General features: G+C 55.2%; 1 protein-coding gene across 2 annotated transcripts in view; it reads left to right on the top strand.

The window, feature by feature from the left end:
* Positions 1 to 12,287, top strand: part of HMOX1 (heme oxygenase 1) — a 38,475-nt gene that overhangs the window by 24,281 nt on the left and 1,907 nt on the right. Inside the window, exons 2-5 of one of the 2 annotated variants that reach the window (XM_053662255.1) lie at positions 7,289 to 7,361; positions 8,447 to 8,567; positions 10,407 to 10,898; positions 12,150 to 12,249. In XM_053662255.1, coding sequence (XP_053518230.1) covers positions 7,339 to 7,361; positions 8,447 to 8,567; positions 10,407 to 10,898; positions 12,150 to 12,249 — 736 coding nt within the window. In that variant the 5' untranslated portion in view covers positions 7,289 to 7,338. Of the gene's footprint in view, positions 1 to 7,236; positions 7,362 to 8,446; positions 8,568 to 10,406; positions 10,899 to 12,149; positions 12,250 to 12,287 lie in introns of those variants that run through there. The other variant, XM_037160537.2, reaches the window with a different exon arrangement.

Genomic DNA, 12,287 nt, shown 5'->3' with positions numbered 1-12,287 from the left:
AGACAAAGCCAAACCGCCCTCCTCCCACAGGTCCTCAGCTTGTGGGCCTCCTTGCCCCTGTCTTAGGAAATTAATAATTCTCAGTAGCCTCCCACGGCCAGGGAGCTTCATTAAATGGAAGAGCCTGGTAGGTTGGCGTTGCGATCTCAATTAGAGGTGCGGATGTATTCAAACGCAGGGACGACGGCCAAGCAGGAACTTTTCCAAAACCACGGCGTCGCAAAACACCGGCTGCCTGCGAGCAAAGACAGGACCAGGGAATGCAAGGCAGGGTCTGGGCTGGAGACCCGTGGGCGGCGGGGGGAGTTGGAATAGGGGCTTGGTGTAATGGATTTGTATGGAAATGCAATTTCCTGGCGTTTATAACTATCCTGCTGTTACAAAAGAGTACTCCACCAAAGAATTTGGGGGTAAAGGGGATGTGATCCCTGCAACTTACTATTGAATAAGCCAGGAAAGCATGTATATACATATATACATATATACGTATGGGGAGAGTGGAAGAGGAAGCAAATGTGGCAGAACACAAACAGACATGACAAAACCGTGGTAAATCCAGGGATCCTCTGGACTCTTTATTTATTTTTGCCACATTCCTAGACATTTGAAATTATTTCCAAGTTTACTTTTTGAGGGGAAAAAAAGTAAAAATCAGGTATCTGAGATTCCAGACTCCCAACTGAGAGCAAGGTTTGTCAAATGGTAGTGACCCCACCCTACCCAGAATCATCCAGAAATTTCTAGGGAGGAAAAGGCTCGGGCAGAACCGTGAAAGGGGAACCGGATGCTGCTCTGTGACCAGACCTGACAGCTACTGCTCACTGAGGCTCCTCTGTGCCCGGTCCCCTTCTGACCTTCCTACGGATATTAGATTCATTTAACCCTCACCATATCCCCGGGACCCCATTTTGTCTGACGAGGAAATAAAAGCTGAGAGGGGTCAAAGTGCACCCACATAAGTCACAGGTACCGGATTGGACTGCAGTTCCTTTGCTAAGAGTTCACTGCTTTAATCACTCTGCCCGACTTACAAGTACCCTGACCACAGTGAACCCGCCCTAGAGCTGCGGTCAGGCGCTGTGTTGGTCAGGCCACCCTGCCGGCCCGAGCTCCCAAATGCCGGGCCGGATTGCTGCCTGGTCTGGCTGTAGGTCTTCAGTCGCTGGACCTGGGCTAGTGGATGATGGACAATGTTGGAGAAAGACATTGCTTTTTCTTTCATTCATTTTTAGAGGGGAAGGGAGGGAGAAAGAGAAGGAGAGAAACATCAACGTGTGGTTGCCTCTCATGCATCCCCCACCAGGGACCAGGCCTGCAACCCAGGCACATGCCCTGAGAATTGAACCGGTGACCCCTTGGTTCGAAGGCTGATGCTCAGTCCACTGAGCCACACCAGCCAGGGCTAGACATTGCTTTTTCTATACCCCTCATTGCCTCGAGCCCAGGGTCTCTCTCTCTCTGGGCAGCTGATTGTTGTTGAACTTGAGTGTGTTGTAGAGACAGATGCATCTGACCTTGAGTCCCAGGTAAGCCGTGTGACCATAGACAGGGAATTTAACTCTGCTAAGCGTCATCCATTAAATATGTAGGGGCTGGCTGCCTGGTGGTGGGCTCCGGGCACCACAGAATCAGGGGAAGGACCTCGGGAAAGCCTGGGTGTCTGTTTCACAGCTTTACTAAGATGTAATTGACACACAAAAACTTTACATGTTTAAAGTATATCATTTGAGTCCTGGCTGGTGTGGTTCAGTGGATTGAGTGCCGGCCTGAGAACAAAAATGTCGCCTGTTCGATTCCCAGTCAGGGCACTAGCCTGGGTTTCGAGCCAGGTACTAGGTTGGGGGCCTGCGGCAGGCAGCCGACGGCTGTTTCTCTCCCTCTCTTCCTCCCTCCCTTCCCCTCTTTCTAAAAGTAAGTAAATAAATAAAATATTTTAAAATAAATAAAATCTTTTAAAAATTGTTAAAGTATATATTTGATGAGTTTTAATAAGTACACTTGGAACACCATCTCTACAACCAAAATAAGGACCTTACTCACCACTCCCCGAAGTCTCCTCATGATCCTTTGTAATCCTCCCGGCCCCCAACAACCTTCCAGTGAGATAACCACTGGTCTGGTTAGATTTTCCAGAATTTTATAAATTCTATATACATTTTATATACAACTTTATGTAAATGTAATTAGACAGTAAGCATCTCTTTGGGGGGTCTAGCTTTCTTAACACAATTATTTAGAGATTCACTCATGCGTGGATCAGTGGTTCATTCCTTTTTATTGCTGAGTACCCACTGTATGTTACACCATAACACACACACACACACACACACACACACACACACACACACACACACACGGGTTGTTTCCAGTTCGGGACTATCAGAGATCCAGCCACCGAGACCATGCGTGTGCAGGTCTTTGTGTGGAATGTGCTTTCGCTCCATGCAGGTACGTAAACACCTAGGAGCGGAATGGCTGGGTCGTACAGCGGGTGTCTGTTTTGCCTCTTAAGAAATTTCCCAACTGTGCGCCACAGTGGTTGCACTGTAGGGGAGGGAAAGAAACTTTTTCCTCCGCCCTCCTAGGTTTTCCAGCCAGGGCCCCAGACATCAGACCGACAAACGGCAAATTCACAGTGTACGAGCAGGGGCAGTGGACATACACAGGGAGGGACTCAAGGGTTGCGCAACTAGAAAGTGTGGTCGGAACTGGAGCTTACTATCTAATACGATAACAAAGAACGATACGTGTCTATCTTGTAGGGAAGTGACAAGGCAAAGAAAAGGGAGCTGGTGGTGGCGGGGTGGCTACATGGGGGAGAAGAACACAGGTGAGGGCTGATTTGGGAAGGCTTGTTATGAGGATTGCTCTGGGTGCCCCCCCCCCCGGGCTAGTAAGAGTCTAGAGTGGTCTCGGCGATCAAGCCAGCTTCTAGGCAAATGAGGAGGAAGGCGGAGAGCCCTGCTGGCCCGACCTCAGTTCTACGGTTGTCTGCAGCTCAAAATAACCCTTATGCCCAAGCGGTGGCATATTCCGGGGTGGCCTATATCTTGGGGTGGCATATTCTGACCCCCTGCAGTATAAGTTTGTGTTCTTACCAGCAGTGAGATTCCAGTTGCTCTACATTCTCAGCAGAAGTATACAGTCTTCTAAATGTTAGCCATTTGAACAGGTGTGTAGTGGTATGTCATTGTGCTTTTAATTTGCATTTCCCGGAGGCTGGCACTCAACCTCTGAGCCACACCAGCCAGGTCATAACAGTGTCTTTGGAAGAGCAAAAGTTTTTATTTCCATAGAGTCCCATTGGCTGATTTTTTTCCCTGAACTTCTGTGCTTTTTTTGTGTTGTAGTTGAGAAATCTTTGCTGAACCTAAGATCACTATGGTTTTCCTTTATGATTTTTTAAGATGTAATCTTCATTGTATTTTCCCTGTTACCATGAAAAGCCCTTATACCACTCCCTTTCTTTATGATTTACTTTATAGAATAAATTTTACCGGTTTAGCTCTTTCATTGAAGTCCAGAGTCCCTTTCTGGGCGGAATCTTGAAAGATGACTACTAGCCTGACAAAGGGGTGAGAGAGGGCGTTCTGGGCAGGAGGGGCCACCTGAGCCAAGGCCCAGAGGGACGTGTGCCGTAACAGTTGTGTGAGGTGGTGGTCAGTGTTCCTGAGTCTGGCAGCAGGTATGGAGAACGGGAGCAAGTGGGCTGAGCCCCTCCGGCTGGTAATGCAGCCGGAGCCCAGGGCAGAGGGCAGGGAGCAGAGGTTAAAGAGCGTGCAATGCTTCCAGGGGCCCGGCTGTTGACCGGAGGAGTGGCGCAGTCACCTTAGCTGCCTCATCTGCAACACCGGGGGGCAAGAGGAGTGGAGGAGATGCAGACTGCAAGGGTGTCCCGGCAGTCGGCCAGCGCCTTCTTCTCCGACTCTGTCATTTCCCAGCCCTCTCAGGGGGCTCATGATAAGCACCCAGTGTTAAATGTCACCCTTTCTCGGCTGCTATCTCACTACTTTCGGGTGCTCTCTTATTAGGAGTGTTTGCCGTCTGCCTGTTGCACGTGGGAAACATTTTCTCCCAGTCCGTCGTGGGTTTACGGCCTTGCCTTCAATCCAGAAAGCTCCAGGGTCCAGTGTGGGGATGTGCTTTCTGATTTGGTTCGTCTACCATTGCTGAGGAGGGCTGCACTCCATTTCAGCTGCACTCCATTTGGGCCGCACCTCACCTCATCCCCGGGGGGTTGGGGGGGGGGTCCTGCCCTGCGGGGTCAAAAGCCAGTCCTCTTGGGTCTGCGAGAGGCGTGGGTGGGGTCCGGAAACTGTGTGTAACCTGGTTTATCCAGGGTGTCCCCTGCCTGAGGATGTTCAGGAGGGGTCTATTTTCTGGGACACTGTCCAGCTGAGACAAGAGACTCCCCCGTGCACCCCCAGCCGTAGCTGGGGCCTCGCCTCTGTGTTGCCCTGTTAGAACCTTGGAGGCCACAGCTCTGGCCCCTCCCTGCGGCCAAACCACTTCTGTTTTCCAGGCGCCGCCAGCACCGCCCAAGTGCTGAGTCCAGATTTCCTCATTTCCCCGGCAGCTGCGTTTCTGCTGTGTCATGGTTGGGAGGGGGGACTCGCGGAGAGGCACCGGCGGAAGCATTTTGCTGAGTCACCAGCTGCTTCCCCGGGCTCCCTCCTGGTGGTGGGTGAAAGGGCAGCTTTCAAGGCAGGCAGGAGAAGTGAAACTTCTAGAAAAGGACAAAAGCCTCCTGTTTATCACATTGTTTGCAAAGCCCTGTCCCATACATCTCAAATGGATTCCTCCCAGACAGAGCTGCCGAGTGTCCCCGCCATCACAGTAACCGGCAATCCTGCCTTCCCGGTCGGTGGAACCGAAACCCTCGGGGTTACCACCCTTGATTGCGGTTCTCCCTCGCACCCCACTCTGTGTTCTGAAATCCCTGATGCCTCTGCCCTCACTGTATGGCTGTCCTAGGGCACTTCTCGTCCCAGCTGTCCGAGCCTCCACCGTCTCTCCCCTGCCTCCCCGCAGTGGGCAGCCGTCAGCCCTCGACCTTCTTCAGTCCGGTCTCGCCACTGACCCCAGCAGCACCGAGGCGACATCCCATCACTCTCCGTTCCAAACCCTCCACTGTGCCCCACTCACAGAAGGTCCTTGCCACAGCCTGCAGGTCCCATGGGCTCTGTCCCCCGTCCCTCCTGCTCTCATCCCCCGCCTGCCCCTTCCCTCTGTCTGCTGCAGCCGCACGGACGTCCATGCTGCTCTTGTCCATGCCACCTTTGGCTAACATATCATGCCTGTCCCATCGGGGGGCCTTCACTGGTCCTCGATCTGGGGAACCTGTTCCCTGCTGGCCAAAACATGGCTGCTCCCACACCCCCCAGCCTGTGAGGTCTGCCCTGACCTGCTCCCCACTTACCGCAGTCTTAGTCCTTCCTCCACTTCCTGTCTCTCTAACTTCTCCAGCCACGTCTTTTCTGCCTCTGCCAGGGAAGATTCGGAACTTTTAAGCACTCATGAGTAGCTCGGGCCCACCCAGAAAGTCCAGGATGACCCCCCCTACTTTAAAATGGGTAACCTTGAATTCATCCGCAAAGTCTAAGTAATCTGTGACATATTCACAGGTTCCAGGTAGTAGCCCAGGGACAATCCTGGGTGGCCGCCAATCCACCCACAGCACATCAGCTCCCACCTCCTGCTCTGGCGAGGTTGACATGAAACCGTGTGTGGGAGGATGCTGGCTCAGGGCAGACCTCGGGGTTCCTTTCCAGTTTTCCAGGCGCATTTGTCTTCCATGCCCCCGGTCCCCTTTCTGGGTCATTTTCTCTACGCCCAGACGCCTCCACTAGGATCCTGAGCGCACATGCTCTGTCGAGGTGAGCTTCAGGCCTCTTCCACGTTCTATCTCCAGTGCTCACAAACAACAAAACAAAACAACAACTAGCGGATTGTCCTCAAGCAGATGACTCTGAAAGGAAAGACTAGAGGAGGGGGCAGTGGATTCTGACAGATCAAAGCTCTAAGGAGGGAAGGCCAGGCGTCGTGCTGGGAGAGGCCAGAAGAGTAAACATCCAGGGTCTCACTACCCACCCCTCTCCCCTGCACCCCTCTCTCTGCCTGGATGGGGGGGCTGGAGGGGGGCTGTATTCTTTCATACTGCTATCACGACATACCACCAACACACTAGCTTCAGACACGAATATATTCTCTGGAGGTCAGAAGCCTGGAAGTATGTTGGAAGGGCTGCGTTCCTTCTGGAGTTCTAAGGGGACGGTGCCTCGGCGTCCCCAGCGTCTGAGGCCGCCTGCTTTCCTTGGATCATGGCCCCTAACGCCACCTACAAAACCAGCCCAGAGCATCTTCCAGCCTCTGGCTCTGTCCTTGGCCTCCCTTTCACCTTCTTTGCTGTATCAGCAACCCTGCAGCCCCCTCTTTTAAGGACTTTCGTGATTACATTGGGCCCCGGGCGAGTAATCCAGGATAATCTCCCCATTTCAAGGTCGTTGATTTACTGACATCTGAAAAAATCCCTTTTGCCCTGGAAGGCGACAGACCCACAGGTTCTGGGGATTAGGGTGGGGAATCCTTGGGGATGGGGATGCGGTGGGGGGCTTATTTGGCCATCACAGGAAGCGAAGAATAGCATCTGGACCATTCCTGTGGCCAGAGGACAGGGAAGGGGAAGTCAGGAAGCTGAATCAGCGAGCTCCGCAGTGGGACAGAGGAGACAACCAGACCAGCTCTGACCCGGGGCCTCCTCTGCCCCGGGGTTGGCACCCGGGGTGCTGTTCTAGGCAAGTCAGGGGCTGTGGGGGTGGCTTCCCGTTGGAATGAGAAGCCAGCCTGGTCTGTGAGCTAGGAACCCTTGGTCACTGAAGGCTCTCGTGTTGCCCACCAGCCTCCACCTCTGAGACCCGCTTCTCTGGAACCCTCAGATTTCTGGGGTGCCTCAAGTCCTATCACTGGGTGGGGGGTTCTGGAAGGGGCAAAATCACACAGCTGCGCAGATTTCCAGAAGAGCCCTTCTTTCTTCTTTTTTTTTTAAACGTCGTATTTCCAAACGCTTTGTTTTCCAGGGCTCATGTGACCGCTTCCCGCTCCAGCCTCGCAGGCCCGGGGGCAGAGGCGGGGCGCGGGCGGGCGGGGGCTTGGAAAGGTCGGGCCAGAAAGTTGGAATCAGCTGTTTGGGCCGCAGCCACGTGACCCGCCCCCGGCGATAAATGGGCGGCGGGAGGCAGCTCAGAGTCACTCGCCCGGCCCTTTCCGCACGACTGCAGACGGCGGAGCCAGCCCCGAGCGAGCCGCGAACCAGCCCCGAGCGAACCCAGCGCCGGCCAGATGGAGCGCCCGCAGCCCGACAGGTAAGCCCTGGGCGGCGGGGCCGGCGACGCGGGGACCTGCCCTCCCGACCAGCCCAGAGAGAGCCGGGAAGCCAGGGGCTGGTTCCAATCCTGCCTGTACCCGCGTTACTTAGACCAGCGGCGATTCGCGTGCGCGGCTCCCTGGCAGGGAGGTGGGTGGTCCACGGGACGGAGTGTCGCCGAGGTATCCAACTTTGCTTTTAGTGTTGGGCGTTTGAATGTGCTCAGAGGTGTCCTCTGCTTAATCTGGGATCCTTCTGGCTGCCCGATCCTGGGCGTGGGGTTCTCTTATCAGAGCCCACTCTTAGTCAAGCCCACCGGTCTCTCGCTACCTGTCAAGACATCGCTGTGGCCGCCCGCCCCTGTTTTACGGATGAGGGAGGGAGGGAGGCAGCCCAGGGACGCTCAGCCAGCAGGTGTCAGAGCTGAGGTTTGAACCTTGGTCGTCTGTCCACATTCAAGGCTGGTTCCTTCCCTTCTCCCAAGAGCATGTGCAGAGCAGGGGGTGGATGTTTTTTAGGAAGGGGTGTGGCAGGAGAGAAAGGAGAAATGATCATTTTTGGGGAGGCAGAATGAGACATTTACGGCAGAAGTACTCCCAGAAAGAAACTTTTGCTTTGAGTAAAGCACAGCTTTATTCGGACATTTTAACCTAAATGCTTTTATAAGGAGTGTATTATGGGGCGTCATGAGAAACGCACCGGAATCCTCAACAAAATCAATGAATTAAATCCTGGGTGGAAAAGCTCACCAAAGCAGCTCCGCCGTGAGTGCGAATGCTCGCCCTGCCCACTGCCGCTCCTTCTGGGTTGTGCTGCCGCCTTCTCCGCAATCCCTGGGGCCAGACCCTCCCTCTAGGCTCTGGAGACAGTATTACAGTATCTGTTAGTGACTGAGGAGTGGTGATGGGCCTGCATCTTAATGTGGTTGGAAACGTGGCCGGTGTATTAGATGGGATGCCAGACTGATTTCTGCAGAGTAGCCTTCAGAAATCTGAAGGACCGCAGGCGAGCAGCCCCCGCAGAGGCTCAGCCTGGGGAAGGACCCTGCTCACAGCCACCCTCTTATCCACCCGCCCTCTGCAGCATGTCCCAGGATTTGTCCGAGGCCCTGAAGGAGGCCACCAAGGAAGTGCATACCCAGGCAGAGAACGTGGAGTTCATGAGCAATTTTCAGAAGGGCCAAGTGACTCAGGAAGGCTTTAAGGTATGTGGTCTGGTGGGACAGGCCCTGGCGGAGGGTGTGACAGGTGGGGGTGTGCCCAAGGCTCAGGCCAGTGTCCAGTGGGGACTGGGACCAAGGATGCTAAGGGACCAGATGGGAATGTCTGAGAGGGTGACTTTATAGATGATGACATTGAGGCTCAGAGAAGGGGGGTGACTTACCCGGGGTCACACAGCGAGTCCATGGCCTGCTATGTAGTATTGCGGAGGGGCTGGGGCGGTGGTGCCATCGGGAGAGCACTTATTCTAAGCTCGGCGTCTTACACACTTGATACCTGCTTTGTGCCTCAGCCCTGAAAAGGAAGATAAGGGGAGGCTCGGGGAGGTTAAGTAACTAGTAGAGGGTCCCGTGGCCCGGGAAGTAAATGGGAAAGGCCAGACTCAAACCACGGCCGGTCTCCTTTCAGAGCCTGTGCTCCTGACTCAGTTGTAATCTGCCTCTGAGGGTGAGAGGTAGGATGGGCTGGAGCCCTAGCTCCCCCATTTCCTAACAGTGAGACCGGGGACACCTCATCTTCCCTCCCTAAGGCAGCTTGTCCTTTACCTTCAACCTTCGCTATAAGCAAGACGCTGACTGTGCTCTTTGCCGGCCTGGTTGTGAAATGCATGCAAAGAGAAGGGAAGTACCTGACAGAGAACCAGACAAGAGCCTCATAGTAAAACATCAGCACGAGGAAAGGCTTGTCCGGGTTGGACAGAGAGGGTGGGGGAACTTTATCACAGCACTTGTGATTCCCCCCCCCTCCCCTTCTAACCAGAGAAGTGCTGCAGTGAAGGGAAATTTAACCTGCAGTTCTGGTGGGGTTGGGGCCCTTGGCGGCATCCTGTGGGGCTGGGTCTAGCCCTTGCTCCCTCTTCCTGGGCCCCCTTCCCCCTCAAAAAGATGACATACACCCAGTTGTTATGTGACTGGGGCATCGGGAGCAGAGAGGTGACTGCTGGAATACCCCCTCCCCGGCAACCATAGATTTGGATCTTAGCCCTAAGCCACCGAGTTCAAAGTGGGAACAAAGGTCCACGAGAGGACCCAGGGCTCACTTAGATTGTGCTGAAGGAGGTGGCGTTCATTGCCATGGCCTCTGATTTGAGTGCTGAGTGCCAGGCTGCGCCCAGGGCTTTACCTGGGTCACCCTCCCTGACCATCATACCAGCCCCGGTTAGTACATGCTTGGATTATTTCCTTTGCGGGGGATGGGGACCAAGGCTCGACTAGCACAGAGCCACTCAGACCACCAGAGAGGGAGCTCCCCCGTGGCCCCACAGCTAGAGAATTAATGTGTAACAGGAATTCCTCCCCAGCCAAAGTACACTGGATTCATTATCCAGCCCGGTCATCAGAGGTGGTGGGGTTCAGAGTGGGCCTCCAGGAAGGAGAGTGTGGCCCTGCCGCAGGTCACCCAGAGGTCAAAGGCCAGAGGCTCCCGTCTCTTGGAAGCACCTTCATGCGGGCATTCCCTTGCTCCAGAGCCGTGACGGCTTCCTAGTGATGCCTGGGCTTGACATCAGTTTTATTTCTTACTGGCTGTGCAGCCTCAACATCTCCTACCGTATGTGAGCCTTCATGTGCTTTTCTGTAAAATGGGGATAGCACCTGTGCTGGGTTTCTGTGAGTGTTTACCCAGTGTGGGGGTACAAGGGCTTTTAGGCTCAGAAAGTGCCGATCAGGTGTTTCTCAGTGACGCCCTCTCTGGCCACTGTTGTGAGGGTTGGAGGGGCCGCTGGAGGTGGGAGCCTGGCCTGGGGAGGCTGTGTGGGCCCCTGTGAAGGCTGGGTGGGGGCTCCTGTCCTCGGCGGCAGCCTGACCTGCTTGCTCCCGTTTCAGCTGGTGATGGCCTCCCTGTACCACGTCTACAAGGCCCTGGAGGAGGAGATTGAGCGCAACAAGGAGAACCCGGTCTACGCCCCCCTCTACTTCCCGGAAGAGCTGCACCGCAGGGCCGCCCTGGAGCTGGACATGGCCTTCTGGTACGGACCCCACTGGCAGGAGGCCGTCCCCTACACGCAGGCCACCAAGCGCTACGTGCGGCGACTCCAAGAAGTGGGGCGCAGGGAGCCCGAGCTGCTGGTGGCCCACACCTACACCCGCTACCTGGGTGACCTGTCCGGGGGCCAGGTCCTCAAGAAGATTGCTCAGAAGGCCTTGGACCTGCCCAGCTCCGGCGAGGGCCTGGCCTTCTTCACCTTCCCCAACATCGTCAGCGCCACCAAGTTCAAGCAGCTGTACCGCTCCCGCATGAACTCGCTGGAGATGACCCCCGAGGTCAGGCAAAGGGTCATTGAAGAGGCCAAGACCTCGTTCCTGCTCAACATTCAGGTGAGGCGCCTGCGGCCCAGGATAGCCACCACCTCCCTCAGCTGCTCCTCTCAGGGACATTTATATCAGGGAAGGGGGTGGGCAGAAGGTCACGGTTCAGTGCAGGGATGCATGAGCCAAGGTTCCAGTTCTGTCACTTAGTGGCTGGGTGATTTTGGGCAAATCCCTTAATCTCTTTGTACCTCAGTTTCCCCATCTGTAAAGTGGGTATATAATTGTACCTGCCTCTTAGAGTTGTGAGGGTTAAGTGAGTTTATATGAAGTCCCCACAGCAGGGCCTGGTGCAGGGCCAGCCCTCTGCTGGTAGCCCCTGTCCTTATGCGGCGTGAGTGTCACAGTTGTGGCTTGTCACCTCTGTGACAGCACGCAGGCTGTGTGTGCCCTTTGGGTATAGCCAGGTTGGCACTGTAGAGGTTATAGGTGCCGCAGATGTAGCCTTTGACCTCTGGGGCCTCTCAGCCCAGCCAGGAAGGTGGGATACATCTTTCTCCAAGTGCCTTAAGTTCAAGGGCAAGGCGCGCTTTTAGGAAGGCTCGGAAGGAGGCGTTCTCAGACACGCCTGGGGGCTCGAGGTTTTTTCTAACCCACGTGTGTGGAATCCTGTCGCCCTCCTCCCACCCGGAGGCACTAGGGGTCTGGGGCTCCCGCTCACAGCCTCCTGGCTCCCCCCGTTCCCTGCAGTAGTTACGGAGCGGTGCCCCCTCCCTTGTAGTCCCCTAGGTGACAACAAACCAAATGTGGTCGGTGGATCCTCTGAGAAAATCAGTCTTTCAGAGAGGTGTCAAAGACAGATGGGATTTGGGTCCAGAGTCCCGCTGGAGGACTGGCTTTTGCCTCTGACCCCTGGGTCCAGGCACTTAACCCTCTGGAGGCTGTGGCTCCCTTGTCACAGACCCCGGCTAATGTGTGCTCTGACACATGCCTCCCTGTGTCATTGAGGACAGGCTACAGAGGCTGCATGGGCTCGGGCACCACTCCCGAAACTGCTCTGCAGAGGGACGTGAAGGGCGGGCATGGTGACTGTAACCCCTGTGTCACTGAGGAGCACTTGGGGGAGTGCAGGTGGGCGAGTCCAGTGCACTCACAACTTCTCATTTCTTACACGGGGTGAAGGGTGCACGAGCGGTCAGTATTTTTCTGACGTGTTTTGTCACGTCCCACCTACTTCATGACAAGACTTCAAATCCCACTGTCAGCTGGCGCCTGGCACCACCCCTCCCTGAGACAGCCTGTGCGTCTTCTCTCTTTCAGCTGTTTGAGGAGTTGCAGGAGCTGCTGACCCGGAAAGCTGAGGACCAGCGCCCCTCGCAGGCACAGGGACTCCGCCGGCGGGCTGGCAGTGGGACACAAGGTGAGGGTCCGTGGGAGGGCCACCTGGCCCAGCTGGCT

The sequence above is a fragment of the Artibeus jamaicensis genome, unplaced genomic scaffold (assembly GCF_021234435.1).
Source record: "Artibeus jamaicensis isolate MK-2021 breed Jamaican fruit bat unplaced genomic scaffold, CSHL_Jam_final contig_233, whole genome shotgun sequence".
NCBI classification, from domain to species: domain Eukaryota; kingdom Metazoa; phylum Chordata; class Mammalia; order Chiroptera; family Phyllostomidae; genus Artibeus; species Artibeus jamaicensis.
Note: the sequence above shows the minus strand (reverse complement) of the source record. Positions and strands in the feature narration are given on the sequence as shown.